At 53.0% G+C, this 14,833-nt stretch overlaps 2 protein-coding genes across 2 annotated transcripts in view; one reads left to right on the top strand and one right to left on the bottom strand.

Moving 5' to 3' along the window:
• Positions 1 to 1,485: 1,485 nt before the first annotated feature.
• Positions 1,486 to 9,321, top strand: Cfap90 (cilia and flagella associated protein 90). Its single transcript, XM_090332143.1, has 3 exons — positions 1,486 to 1,723; positions 7,950 to 8,066; positions 8,990 to 9,321. The coding sequence occupies exons 1-3, from the start codon at positions 1,523 to 1,525 to the stop codon at positions 9,167 to 9,169; spliced, it is 498 nt and encodes a 165-aa protein (XP_090188269.1). The 5' UTR covers positions 1,486 to 1,522; the 3' UTR covers positions 9,170 to 9,321.
• A 3,782-nt stretch (positions 9,322 to 13,103) lies between these two features.
• The window catches only part of Adcy2 (adenylate cyclase 2), a 221,954-nt gene continuing 220,224 nt past the window's right edge, over positions 13,104 to 14,833 (bottom strand). Inside the window, exon 24 of the mRNA XM_090332144.1 lies at positions 13,104 to 14,006. Coding sequence (XP_090188270.1) covers positions 13,854 to 14,006 — 153 coding nt within the window. The 3' untranslated portion in view covers positions 13,104 to 13,853. The remainder of the gene's footprint in view (positions 14,007 to 14,833) is intronic.

Genomic DNA, 14,833 nt, shown 5'->3' on the forward strand with positions numbered 1-14,833 from the left:
CTGCTAGACCCTTCCATGAACAGTGACATACCCTGGAAAAACAGCCTCTCACCTCAGTGAGATACTGTCTAGCTTTCTTTCCCTGTAGCTCCAGGCTTCTCCAACACCAGGGAGATGGAGCCCAGAGGAGCTCCATCTATGCCATAGCAGCAAAGGTCAAGTTCAGTGTGAACACTTCAATGTAGGAATGGGGACGGTTGGTGTTGGGCCTGCTGGAAACTCTGGGAGGCCATCTGTGGACTTCTCAGTGAGTTCTGGGCCTGGCCAGGCTCCGGTTGCTATTAGTGACCTGAGTGGGTCATGACCTGTGCTGTCTTCTTCTGATCTCTCCTGGCCCCTCACTGGCTCCCTGGACTCACATTCCAAGTATACCCTGACCACTCACGTCTCCTCTGCACTCATCTCCGGGACGCGCAAGCTGTAGTGACTGAGCTTATTCTGTCACCAAGTATTTTCTGAATACCTGCTGAGAGTTTCCCAATAATAAACGATTAAACAAATAAGATGCCTTGCTGACAGAGCGCGCTGGGTCTGGAGTACGAATGTTGGCTTCGTCAAGCTTCTGGTCCTCTCGAGCCCATCTGTGCAATTCCTTTCCAGATTGAGTGGTATCACCCATCCCTGCAAGTCCCTGCAGCAAGAAGCCACCAACCTCCGGATCTGACCGCCCGGGGCCGCCTCCTCCACCCAGACAGCCCCCATGCCTTCCTGGGCTTAGCCAGCCTCACCCCCTGGAGTTTTCTTTCTTTTTTCATACATATTTTTATTGTAATTGATAGAAGGGTTACATTCTATTCACCAGATGGAAGGTGCATTACTTCACAAACATTGATACCCTTTCTCATGTCTTGGTCCCCGTTTCCCCCCGCTTATCTTGATTTTCCCCCTTCCCTATCCTATTTCAAATAACCAATTAGGTTATATACAATCTAGCAGATAACCAGGTGAGATACTGTAACGATATGAGATAACCAAGGGACACAAAAGAGGTGAGAGATGGGGCCCCGCCCCACCCTCCCTGGCCCCGCCCCACCCTCCCTGGCCCCGCCCCACTCTCCCGCGCTCCGCCCTCCCGAGCCCCGCCCGCCCCGCCCCCAGGCCGAGGTTTCCAGGCTCGCCCCGCCCTCCCTGGCCACGCCCCTCCCCGCCCGCCCCGCCCCCAGGCCGAGGTTTCCAGGCTCGCCCCGCCCTCCCTGGCCACGCCCCTCCCCGCCCCCAGGCCAAGGTTTCCAGGCACGCCCCTCCCCGCCCGCCCCGCCCCCAGGCCAAGGTTTCCAGGCTCGCCCCGCCCTCCCTGGCCACGCCCCTCCCCGCCCCCAGGCCAAGGTTTCCAGGCTCGCCCCGCCCTCCCTGGCCACGCCCCTCCCCGCCCGCCCCGCCCCCAGGCCGAGGTTTCCAGGCTCGCCCCTCCCTCCCTGGCCACGCCCCGCCCCGCCCGCCCCGCCCCCAGGCCGAGGTTTCCAGGCAACGGTTCCACCTCGGGACGCGGGCCGGCCGGCGTGGATTCGGCCCGCGTGGACCTATGGCAGCGTCCGCGGGCTGCGAGGCGGCCGAAGAGGAGGAGAAGGAGGAGGAGGAGGAGGAGGAGGAGGAGATCACGGCCGCCTCGCTGCGGGGCCGACCCCGGCAGCCGCCCACCTCGGCGCTTGCCACCTTCGGCTACGTCCCCCCGCGGAGAGGGGGCGGCCCCAGGGAGCACAGCTACTACAACCGCCTGCCCAAGGTGTGCGGGGGGGGAAGAGGGGAGGACGGGGGGGGGGAGGAGGGAGGACAGGAGAGGGAGGACAGGAGAGGGGGCGGCCCCAGGGAGCACAGCTACTACAACCGCCTGCCCAAGGTGTGCGGGGGGGGGGGGGGGGGGGGGGAAGGAGGGGAGGAGGGGAGGAGGGAGGACAGGAGAGGGAGGACAGGAGAGGGGGCGGCCCCAGGGAGCACAGCTACTACAACCGCCTGCCCAAGGTGTGCGGGGGGGGAAGAGGGGAGGACGGGGGGGGGGGAGGAGGGAGGACAGGAGAGGGAGGACAGGAGAGGGGGCGGCCCCAGGGAGCACAGCTACTACAACCGCCTGCCCAAGGTGTGCGGGGGGGGGGGGGGGAGGAGGGGAGGAGGGAGGACAGGAGAGGGAGGACAGGAGAGGGGGCGGCCCCAGGGAGCACAGCTACTACAACCGCCTGCCCAAGGTGTGCGGGGGGGGAAGAGGGGAGGACGGGGGGGGGGAGGAGGGAGGACAGGAGAGGGAGGACAGGAGAGGGGGCGGCCCCAGGGAGCACAGCTACTACAACCGCCTGCCCAAGGTGTGCGGGGGGGGGGGGGGGGAAGGAGGGGAGGAGGGGAGGAGGGAGGACAGGAGAGGGAGGACAGGAGAGGGGGCGGCCCCAGGGAGCACAGCTACTACAACCGCCTGCCCAAGGTGTGCGGGGGGGGGGGGGGGGGGGGGAGGACAGGAGAGGGAGGACAGGAGAGGGGGCGGCCCCAGGGAGCACAGCTACTACAACCGCCTGCCCAAGGTGTGCGGGGGGGGGGGGGGGGGAGGAGGGGAGGAGGGAGGACAGGAGAGGGAGGACAGGAGAGGGGGCGGCCCCAGGGAGCACAGCTACTACAACCGCCTGCCCAAGGTGTGCGGGGGCGGGGGGGGAAGACGGGGAAGGGGGGTCGGGGTAGAGGGGACGGGGAAGGACAGGGGAGGGGGGGACAGGGGAATGGGGGAGGAGGGGACGGGGAGAGGGGACAGGGGAGGGGGACAGGGGAGGGAGGAATGGGGTAGGGGGACAGGGGAGGGGCGGGGGACAGGGGTGGGGGGACAGGGGAGGGGCGGGGGCCAGATGAGGGGGGACAGGGGAGGGGGACAGGGGAGGGGGGACAGGGGAGAGAGGGGACAGGGGAGGGAGGAGAAGGGAGGAGGGATGGGGGAGAAGGGAGAAGGGAGGGGGACGTGGGGGGGAGAGGGGAGAAGGGAGGGGGGATGGGGGGACAGGGGAGAGGGGACAGGGGAGGAGGGGATGGACAGGAGAGGAGCAGTGGGGGACAGGGGATGGACAGATGAGGGGGGACAGGAGAGGGGAGGGGGGCAGGGGAGGGGGGGACAGGGGAGGGAAGGAGGAGAGAGGCCTGGCAGGAGGAAAGGGGAAGAGCCCAGCTGGGGCGGGGCTGGGTGGGCAGAGGGAAGGCAGGAGGGGGCGTAGGGGCAGGTGAGGGTCGGGAGGGGGAGGACAGGGGCAGAGGGGGCGGCTGGAGGGCGGGCTGCCTGCCTGGATCAGGTGGGTTTCACTGTAGGCCAGGGTCCTGGGAGACAGCGTTCCTGAAGTGTGGCAGCCTTGCAGGGATGTGGAGGGCTGGTGGGTGGGCAGAAGGCTGTGTCCCCGCCACCAGTGACCTCCCTTCCCCAGAAGAGCTACTCCCTGTTAAAAAGAAAATAAGAAGAAAAGCACCCATTAACTCCCTGTGCATTCTACCACTGATGCAGGGCATTGATGCACAGCATATGATAAACTGCCCCACACAGGCAAGGAAGGAGACTTGACATGTTGTGGTGAAAGTTTTAAAATCTATCTGCCTTGTTGATATAATAAAAAAAATCAGGACAGGGCCGGGAGTTTGGCCTAGTGGTTAAAGTGCTTGCCTAGCATGCATGAAGACCCGGCTTAGATTCCTCAATACCGTATACATAGAAAAAAGCCAGAAGTGCTGCTGAGGCTCAAGTGGTAGAGCTCTCACCTTGAGAAAAGCCTAAGGACAGTGCTCAGGCCCTGAGCTCAAGCCCACGACTGGCAAAAAATAAAACAAAAAACAAACAAACAAAAAATTCAGGACATACCATTCTGAAGTGTATGTTAAAAACTCAGAGCATATCATTTTGAAGGATTCTGTTAAATATCACCTGGATGCTATGAAGAGCTATGATTTTTTTAAATTGAAGCTGCAGTAAGGATGCTGGGACCATAGGCTAGTAAATATTGAAGCTCCGAATTAAACCAAATTGGCAGATGTACCAGCTTGGATTCAGTACCTGGGGGTCCCAGAAAAAGCAGAGCCGAATCCCTTAGTTCTATGGACCAGGCATGGCCAAGGGAAAATGAGCAGAGTTGAGCCTGCTAGGCTCAGTTATTTCCTAAATCTATCTGTCTGATAAATGGTTTCAATTACCTGAGACCAAAACAACCCATGGGCAGAGAGATACCTTATCTGTGAAGTGGCTAGGGCCCTATCACTTGGCAGGAGAGCAGAAACAAGTCTGAAAGTGCCCTTTAACTCTGAGCTCGGCACAGGAAAGCCCCTTGGCCGAAGGTGACCCGCTGCCTGTTTCAATAAGTTTTATTAGAAAGGCCCATACCCATTCATTCAGTATTGTCTACCACACGGAGCTGAGTAGTATTGACAGAACCCCTGCCATCTAATGAATTACTGCGTGAAGTTCCCGGGCCTGCTGAGGTATTCCTGCCATGTGCGACTTGAGCAAACAACAAAGAAATTCAAGACTTGAAGCCTTTAACGATGCATGAAAAAAAGTGGTGCAAAAAAAAAAATATTAACATGTGAAGAGTGTTAAGAGCAGTAAGAATGGCAAATGACATTCCCAAGACCTTCTGAGCAGCGGGTACCAATGGAAATGGTACCCTCCGAAAGATATTTACAAACTGGTGTTTAACAGCTGAAGGATTCAAGAAGCTTCTGATGAGAGATCATTTAGAATGAAGAGAGTAAAGTATGAATAGCAAGGTTACTGAGGACTTGCTCTAAAGCTACACCACTCATTTCAGGCTCTCCTAAAGCTCAGCAACACAGCAGGATTAGCTCTCCATCCACGCTTGGTCTGACTACAAATGTAGACGAGTCTCACTACCCAATTCAGATGTAGAAATACCAATCCCCAAGGGCGTGGCGTAGGACTCAGGCCTCTGAGAGGTACTTTATTGCTTAAGAATGGGGCCATAGATGGAGACACAACCAGTCACCCTCTGTCCATCAGAGAAAGTCCAACACTTAACACTGAATCTGCCATGCCTTGATGTTGGCATTTCCAGTCACCAGTGAGAAAACCCTGATGTTGATAATGTGTTCGGTCTATGGTATGTAGTTACGTAGCTGAAAGACGGAGGAATGCGATGAAATGCCTGCAGTGATTCAACTTGAAGGAGAAAATGGAGGGGGTTTGGTGTTTGCGGCCACCTCCTCCCCCTGTGGCCCTGGGGTCTGTGGTCACTTGTTCTGGTGCTTTGGGGTGAGGCAGCGGATCACAGCAGAAGGGTGTGATGAAGAAGGCGTGCCCCTCCATCCACCTGGGGCGGTAACGCCTCCCTGTCTACTAGTTGGGCCAGCTGGGCTGGATTACAGAAGTCCACGTACCACGTAGAAGACAAGCAGTGCCAACTTCACAGAAGTGATGGGTGGGGTGCCTGATGGAAGCGTAGCTCGGTCACGGTGCCTTGATGGTGATTGTTAGAGCTAAGGATTGAGTCCTGGCAGCCGTGTCCTGCATCCCTGAGCTGCTTCCCTTGCTGGAGATGGACAGGAGTGAAGGCTGACAGTCTGAGCCCATCTGGTGGCTTCGAGTCCTCTAAGGCAGGCCACCCCAGGGAGTCTCAGAACTCCCAGTCACACCCATGTTTACAGCCCTGTGAATGCCCTTGGACCAGAAGATTCATTGTCTCATCTTCCAGCTGCCACGTGCGCATCTGGGGAAAGGCGTCATCCCTAGGGGTCTCCCACGGTGAATCCCCCCAGGAAACAGTGCCCGTGGCAGCAACACAGATTCGGTTCAGTGGCATTTTAAAATTACTTTTCTTCTTCTGCTTCCTCTGCCCCGTGAAACATTTCTACCGCTGCAATGGAAGCATCAGAAGCGAATGCCCTTCGTGGAGATTTTGATTACATTTCTCAATGTTACATTTAAAAAAAAAATTGCCAAGTGTTGCTGCCGTCTGCCTTTGCGGGCGCCAGGGTGGTTTGGGGAAGCTGTGTTGAGGAAAGCCTTGCTTCTGCTCCGAAGGCCTCGCCTTAGCTTTGCCGGGGAGAGGGGATGAGCCAGCGTCCCTCTGCATGTGTGGAAGCACTGCATGGAAGGATGGATGGATGGACAGATGGATGGTGTACTTTATGCCCCCAAACTCCACTTCGCTTCACCCAGGGCAGGAAAGAAGTGACAGAGATGCACATTGCCCAGCAGAGTTGGAAAGAACAGAGTCCCAGGGACCAGGACCAGCATCCAGCATGCACTGGTGCTAATACCAGCTCCCTCCCAGCGGCCAGACACGGAGCCGCGCCCAAGGGCTGTGTGGGAAGGGGAATCAGGGCTCTGATGTCAACTGCCCGGTGAGGATGGAGGATGCTCTCCCAGCCCGTCACGTGCTGTCCTGAGCCGGGAACTGTGAGGCGGGGTCCCCTCCCCAGTTCGGTTCCCAATTCTTCCCCACAAGGCTCCTCGCCACTGCCGCCCCTGGTAACTAGCCTACGTACCAGTTCACTCGGTTGCCTCGCTGTTGGGTCTCTCTTGTTGAGCCACCGGAGGGAAAGATTGATTCCCACTACTGTTGTCTCCTCAGCAATCAGAGCAGAGCCCGGCTCATCTTTGCTGCTCCATAAATACTGACCCCATGAACGGGTGGGGGAGAATAATTGGCAAACAAAAACATACCCTAGAAAGTACGTCGAAGACGACGTGGTTGCTTCTGTCTGGAGCATGTACTGGCCTCGTCCCTGCCTCGGGGTTAGTGGCTGCTGTGGATGGTAGGTGCGTCTCTCATCCTGTGCTGGTTGGATTTTTGTGGTCCAGTGACCCCTCCCCAGGAAACTCAGGGCCTGGAGGAGTGGGGCCGTCTTCCTCCTGCACAAGTGGAGAAGGGGGCGGGGGCACAGGTGGAGCTCAGGGCCCAAGTTCTCCTTCAGAGCCAGCAGTGAGGGAGGGAGGGGGCAGGGGGAGGGAGGGAGGCTGCGGCAAGCTTCCACATGGGAGTAACAGCACCACATGAGCCAGGTTCTCACACTGCGCACACACGGGCCTGTGTCTAACCCTTCATGTGAACAGGTTCATGGGTGCACATGCGATGCACGTTTGTATCTTGCCCAGTGTACTAACTCCCTTGAGGGCTCAGCAGCAATCATTTTTCATTACAGTAACAAAACACCCGACACATTAATGGTGGTTCAGAGTTTTAAAGGCTCAAAGCTAAAGCAGAAGAACAGCAGCTCAGGGGTGAGGGCCCGCCAGCCACCCTACCTCATGTCATGGGGAGCAGTGGCAGGAGTACGTGGGGGTCAGGGCATTGTCCCAAGCCAAGAGTCATCGGGACTGGGATCCTGCAATCCCTCAATGGCATGGGCCCCGCCTCTGCTACGCTACCCGCCATCACCATCACAGGGGTCGCTGGAGGTGGGATTTGGGGACACGACTGGGCATTAGTTCATAGTTGGAGTAGTGCCCTCATAAGAGGGACCTAGCAGAGTTTGTGTACTCTCACAAGAAATGCCACTCACAAGTGAGAAACCAGCACACACCAGACACGGAATCCACCACCACCTTCACTCTGAACCTCCAGCCCCAATGGGAGGAGCCAATTTTTGCTGTGCATGAACCACCCAGGCTAAGGCATTTCATCACAGCAACTCAACTAGACAGATCTAAGGTTACTGAAATGTAGGTGCTAGCAGAGGCAGAGGCGTGGCCTGGCCACTCAGGTGCTGCATCTATCACAAAGTCACCAGGAGGTTGAGAAGAGCCGTCAACACGTGTGGTCTGTCTGGCCCTGCAGCCTCCTGCTCCTGCTCCTGCTCTTGCTCTTGCTCGTGGGGCGTGGACTGTACATCACAGCTTCCCTCTGTGTCAGCCACTTCCCTCCAATCCACATCTGGAAACAAAGCAGCCCTGTCTTTAGAGTGTTGGCTTTTTGGTCCACTGGGCATCAGTGGCTCAGCCTCTGAACAACCTGTGGTCCTCTTTCTCTTCTCATTTCCAGCCTGGGATCGTTTCTCTCTATGACTGTTTTTATAAGCAGAGTCTAGATTATAACCAGAAATTACACCGCGATGACCGAGAACATGCAAAAGGCACGGGGCTGCATATTAATGAGGAGGTAAGCTTAAGCTAAAATCCTAACGAATTGTTGGCATATTAACAAAATACTTTAGGGACACTTGTGCACGTGTGTACTCATATGTACACAGGCAGGAATGAGTGTTGACACACACGTGTGTGTGTCCGGGTCTGTATAGGTGCATGGTTATTTGCGTAGCCTTGTGTGTACATATGTGTACAGTGTGTATGTGCATGCATGTGTGTGTGAGAACAGACATATTTAACATGCTGTTCAGTTGCTTCACGGAACTCTCTTTATTACTTTCGCAGTCCCTTCCTTCTCGGATGTCTTTTGTGTGTGAATTTTTCTGATCCTTCTGTGGGGCTATGGAATTTGGTAATTTAAAGAGAGCAAGAGCAGTAAAGTTGTCGGCGCTATGTCTCCCGCCTGTCATCCTAGCTACTCAGGAGGCTGAGGGCTGAGGATCCAGGTTCAAAGCCACCCCGGGCACAATGAACCTCTAGAAAATAGAAAGTGGGGCTTGGCTCAGGGGTAGGGCGGTAGCCTTGAGCTGAAGAGCTCAGGGACAGCGTCCAGGCCGAGTTCAAGCCCCAGGACCCACTAAAAAGAGATGAGTGATAAAGTTCTTTCTTTCTGTTAAAGCTCATCCTCTGAGTCGCAGCTGTCATAGTTTCTGTAGGGACAGTTTCTCTATTTGCACATAGCTTCTCTTAGGGGTAATTCTGTAATTACACAATAAGAATGGTATTTCCTGGCCTGGACTGAGAAGGACCATTGGCTGGCACCTGGATCCTAGGTTTTCAGAGTGGCGTGAGGACACTGGAGGGAGGGCTCTGAGCAGAGGGGACAGGTTCAGCCACGGCTCACAGGACTCAAGCGTGGTGTCGGTGTGGCAGTAGACTGGTGCCTTCCTGGGTGGAACCTGGTTCACTGACCCCCGTGTTGCTAATCTCGTCTAGGAGCAGGAGAGGACAGTGGGGTTGCTGTCCTCCTCGGTCTATGGCTGGCGCATCAATAAGCCCGTGGAGCCCCTGAACCGCGACCATGGCCGCGTGAACCACGTGCAGAACGACTTCTACAGGAAGAATGACATCTCCTGCATCAAGGAGCCTGGCTTTGGGGACATCGCTCCCACCTGAAGTGGTCTCTGCAGCCTGAGGAGTGCGTGGCTGGCACAAAGAGGGATGACACCTGTGGATGACATCTGTGGCTGAGCGCTTTTCCCATGGTGCTCTTTGTGGGGAAGCAAATACCTTTAACACGTAGGAAAAATGTGTAGTGTAAAGACTTTTGAATTACTGTTAACACGTAGGAAAAATGTGTAGTGTAAAGACTTTTGAATCCGCACCTATGAGATGGACTCATAGTAGCGTCTGAATAAAAGAAACTTGGGCCCTCTCCCACCATGGCCTGGTGGCCAGTCATTTCCTTTCTCCCTCTCCAAGCCGCAGGGGATCTGGGGATACCCCATGATGTGTTGCTCACTGTTCTCGTGTGTGAGGACACAGACAGCCTCTCTCCTTGCCCCGAAGGGTTAGAATCAATGGCCTTTTGGTCCGAACTGCCAGTAAGTGCCTTTTATAGGACTGAGAACAGAAGTCCCAGTAAGGGCGGGCAATTCTCTGCCTCTCCTCAAAGGAGAATAATAGCCAAATCACCCAGGGAGAGACCGGACTTTGGTGCTCAGTAGACGCCGGGAAAATTCTGGCTCTTGCATTGTCTTGTTCTGGGGTCAAAGCCTGATTTTTCTCATCCTAATTTCCAAACCGAGACAGGTTTTTGTGCAACACAGCGGGCTATCAGAGGTCAGGGGACAAACAATGTCACTACATCACCCACCCATAACTGCAGTCATGACCATCTTCACCAGCTGGTGTGGGGCCCAGCCCATGCCTCCTGTGTGCTAAGCAAGTGATTCACCAGAGAGCCAGCATCCTTGCATTCAGAGTGTTAACCTACAGTGGAAGGGTTAACTTTGAGAGGTAATTTGAAATTCATGCAAGTACTAGGTACCAGCAACTCTTAATGAAGGGGCCCTATGGTGACATCAACTCCCTCTCCTCTCCTCTCTGCCCTGACAGTCCTTCCCACAGTCTAGCTCTTAACAGGAGGTGATCTAATTAACTTCATTGCTCATCTCTCCACCACGACTTCCATTGTTTGGCCTCTTCAAGGAGCATCCTCTAAAGACAGATGGTACGGAATGGCTGGCAATTTCAAGGCAGAGCGATTCCTAAATATTTATTTTTAAAAGGTTTCTGTTTTCAGTGTAGGTGCTTCCCCCTTCAAACTGCAGTAGTTTATTTGAGGTGATTTTAGGTACATTATATAGCTATAATCATAGGCAATATAGGAAGTCTGTGTAAACAAATGTATTTATTCAGTATTGTTTTCCACGAGCATGAACTGACTGCAGTAAGCTGTCAAACTAAGTTACTTTTGGTCAGATCCTACAACTTTAACCATCTTCGTATGTAGGGATGGGCTAGATCAAAGTTTCAAAAAAATCTCGTATTTATTTGGCAGTAAGGTAAAATTCAGTGAATTTCTTTTGATATCCTGGCGTTCACAATTTAAAGCCCACAAATGTTTGTCCATTAAAATAATCCGAGGGACGTGACTCTTTTTATAAATAGTATTTCCTTTGTGAAGTGTCAACCACTGCTCAATGATGTTTCTTGCTGGTCAGTTGTACATAGACAAAGGAAAGCAGGTTAATTGCTGGGTTAGGAAAGCCAAATGCTGAAGGAGAGAACCATGGACGACTGACCAAACCCAGCCATTGCTGAGGAATACATGAAAGCGCTGAAGTGTTAGGGGCTGGATGCCAGCGATTTCGGTGGGAGATCTTGTGTAAGGCGCAGAGGTGAAGGTCAGCTTTCAGGAGGGCACCTTGCCTTGGTACCCAGGGCACAGTTCAGGAGCACACCTAACAAGTCCTCTGATGGACCATTTGCTCCCGGGGACGTTGGTCATTGGTCAATATCAAGACCAGGAAGGACCCATTCAGGAACCATGAGGCAGGCAGCTTTCTAGTCCAGGCTTGCCTTGCCAGTGAGCAACTGTCCATGTTGGCCCGCTGGCCCGCTCTTCTCTGCGCACCTCTTTGCATTTGTAAAGTACGGGGGGTTTCAAACTAGATAGGGAATCAGAATCACCCGTGTTTATTCCCTAAAACAGGAGGGCGTGGGGGGCAGCTTCCCGTTTCTGTGACCTCTGTTTAGCCCCAGAATGTCGCTTCTAAGATGCTTCCACGCGACAATGCCTCTGGCTGGGTTCTCACGTGGAGCGCCTCTCGCGTGTCCAGAGCTTTGCAAGGCAGACGCTGACAATGAATTCAATTATCTCTAGTTCTACAGACTGGTCAGAACGTGATGGTAATCTCCTTTTGGATTCTCTCCACCACAGATCCATGTTCGTTGCTGCTATGGGTGCCTTGTTTGGGAGAACACGGTGAAATACTCAGCTGAGGTGGTCAGGGGCCGATGAGCTAAAGTGACTTGGCCCTTAGGATGTGAGTCTGGAGGAAGCGCCACACACTTTTGCTGGCCATTTTTGAGTGAGTTTGAACTTACTGAAACGCTCAGCCCGGTTTGCTGGAAGGAAGAGAAATGCTCTTAGAGCAATTTGCTTCAACACCTTTTTGGAGTTTTGGGTGTATTGAGGTCAATGCTGAGCTGTGATTACAGGACCACAATTTTCCTGACTAAGGAAGAAAGTTGAAAAGTCATGCCATATCCCCATTTGGTAATAAAGGGCAGTTATGGCACCGATCTGGGTGTGTGTGCTGAGAGCAAACTGTCCAGGGTAAGGTCGGCACCTGTCAAGAGCTCTCAGTCCTCAAATACTTTCAGTTTGCAAGGATAAAAGTGCTACTAAGACAGATTACAGATGTATTCCAAGGTGTCCAGCTAGTAAAAATCCAAGTCTGGGTCAACTAGAGACGTTTTATGTCTGACTTTCCATTAATGAATTGCTTTTTCAAAGCTCATCTGGGCCCTCAACTTGGTTCAGGCGCCTGCTCTGAGCTAGAATAAAATAACCCTTCCCCACTTTTGTTCACTCTGTTATCTGAGGTTTTCTTTTAACCATTTGATATGTATAATTGCTCTATTTTCATCATTTAACAACACATATTATCTTCAAATTAATAGGACAAGAAGCCAGATGCTGATGGCACATGCCTGTAATCCTAGCTACGGAGGAAGCTGAGATCTGAGGATCATGGGTCAAAGCCATGGGCAGGAGAGTCCATGAGAATATTATTTCCAGTTAACCAACAGAAAGATTAAAGTGGAGGAGTGACTCAAATAACAGAGGGCCAGCTTAGAGTGAAAGAGCTCAGGAGCAGTGCCTGGGCCCTGAGTTCAAGTCCCAGTACTGGTACAAAGAGAAAGAAAGACAGAGGGAAGGAAAGAAGGAAGAAAAGGAAGGAAGGGAGGAAGGAAGGAAGGAAGGAAGGAAGGAAGGAAGGAAGGAAGGAAGAAAGAAAGGGGGAAAGGGAAGAAGAGAGACTCAAAACTTTAGAAAACTTATGAGAAAAGCTTCTTCCAGGTCTTCTGTCTTGACAAATGCATAAACATCAGAGGTGTAGGCTCTTAGGTCTTCTCAGTACAGTTGGCAGCTGGACAGTCTTAGCAGCTTCTCTCAGTTCAAGTTGCTGAACTGCCAGCCTTAAACAGCTGTCCCCAAGTGGTCCTCCAGGCTTGAGCCCGGGAGCCCCACAAAGCGCTACAACACTGAGCAGACAGCAGGAGTTCTGTAGCAATAAAGAAGCTTTACTGTTAAAACTATTGTTTTTCCTTGAAAGCATTCTCGGGAGATAGCAAAATTCAAAGCAGACCACGAGATGCACTGGACGCCAACTCATCTCCTTCCAGTGAGCAGACAGTTATCTGCGCCACAGATGTGAGCCAATTTGAATTACTCAAGGCTATCTCAGCATACTTCCAGAAGGCTGCTTCAGAAATAACTATTACCAGTGGGGAGAATGACAGAAAGCAAACCTTTCCATTGCAGAGCCAAGCATAGGAGGAAGAAGAAAGGAAAATCAAAGCTACGGGCACTATAAACCAAAGTACATAAAACTTTTAATGAATTAACCTTACAAAAGACAAATGGCGTCAGAACATGAGGCGAGTTTGGTACAAAACTGGTCCTAGGCTGTGAAGACGACCTCTGGGGACAGATGGGCTCCTGCTGCCGCCAGGAGACACAGCACAGCAAGGTGACAAGAGCCAGAGATCCCCTCAGAGGCCCCCAGGGGAGCACTGGCAGGAGACAAGAGGGAGGGTAAACGCGGCAGACTCCATGTGTGGTGACAGAACCGACTTACTCACAAATACTGTGTGTTTAGATATCAGACTAGTGGATGCTTTTGGCGAGCTATCATATTTTCCAGAAAAGAACATGCACCCAAAGATAATATACACCCCCCAGTTTTATTGCCTTAAGAATTTGAGTTTGCTTCACCTCACTCCTCTTTGCCAGTTCTTTGAATGCTTTTCTTCTCTGAGCGTTCCTTTACTCCTTTCGCTTAGGAGAAAGCACAGTGCAAGTGGCAGGACAGTCTAGGCACACGTCAGACACCAACCGGGATGCCACCGGGTCAGGGGAACTAATCCGCAAGGGCTCCAGAAGGTCAGACACACGCATGCGCACACGCGCGTGTGCACGCACACACACCACACACACACACATACACACACACACACACACACACACACACACACACACACATTAAAACGAGGGACAAACATTGCAGTCGGAGAGCGTGAGGCACTCGCAGAAAGTCCCCTCTCCCAGCCTGAAGCGGGCAGTCGTTCAGGAGGCCACATTGCTCTGAGAGAGTGACCGGGACATCTCCGTGTTCACAAAGTACGTCTTCAGGTCGCCCTTGCCTTTCACGTTGATGATTCCGCGACACGTACACGTGTAGCCCAGAGTCTGCAGGATGAGGCTGGTCTCCTCCGTGACCTGCAGGCCAGGGGAACAGGTGGAGAATGGTTCAGAACCTACGTCAGTGCAACACACTCGAGTACAAGGCTGAAGAGTTCCAAAGCTCCCGAGAAGTGAATGGGAAGAAAGAGCATTCCAGAAGAGCTATTTTATTTTTAATGACAATAATGTTCAATTCAGTGTTGAGGGAGCAAAACTCTAACAATCTAAAAAAAAAAATCAAGCAATTTCCAGGGCTAAGAAAATGATGGCTTACCCTCCATGGGGAGCCTGGATGAGAAAATGGGCTCTTGTGGAACAGTTCACCACCAAAAGCACTTAGTCTGAATCCAGGTTATCATTTTGACCCTGTGGAATTATATTCTCACATATATTCTCACAGATGAGCATGCAAGACAGAATGTAAATCTAAATAAGCAAATGAGCAAAGGGAATAGTCACATGAAATAATTCTATTTTTCTCCAGTTGCAGTTCTATCTCATTTTTTTTTGCCAGTCCTGGGCTTAGGCTCAGGGCCTGAGCACTGTCCTTGGACTTTCTCAAGGCTAGAACTCTACCACTTGAGCCTCAGCACCGCTTCCGGCTTTTTGCTATGTATGTGGTACCGAGGAATTGAACCCGGGTCTTCGTGCATGCTAGGCAAGCACTCTACCACTAGGCCAAACTCCCGGCCCAAGTTCTGTCTCATTTGTCGGTTCTTTCCCCTTTTATCCTTGGATAGGTCCCAGAACTTTCAGGACATTTGCCTTCAACTCGATGGCAGGTGACTACAGTGCCGCTAGTCTATGTCAACCAAATTTTCCCTCATGGCAGTCTTCAGGCTCAGCATCTCCCCCTTTCAGGA

This window comes from Megascapheus bottae, chromosome 4 (genome assembly GCF_031878675.1).
Source record: "Megascapheus bottae isolate mThoBot1 chromosome 4, mThoBot2.hap1, whole genome shotgun sequence".
In the NCBI taxonomy this organism is placed as follows: Eukaryota; Metazoa; Chordata; class Mammalia; order Rodentia; family Geomyidae; genus Megascapheus; species Megascapheus bottae.

Coding starts and splice junctions, on each gene's coding strand:
- Cfap90 (XM_090332143.1), top strand. CDS start 1,523: ATGGCAGCGTCCGCGGGCTGCGAGGCGGCCGAAGAGGAGGAGAAGGAG. Junction 1,724..7,949: donor ACTACAACCGCCTGCCCAAG/GTGTGCGGGGGG, acceptor TCTCATTTCCAG/CCTGGGATCGTTTCTCTCTA. Junction 8,067..8,989: donor GGCTGCATATTAATGAGGAG/GTAAGCTTAAGC, acceptor AATCTCGTCTAG/GAGCAGGAGAGGACAGTGGG.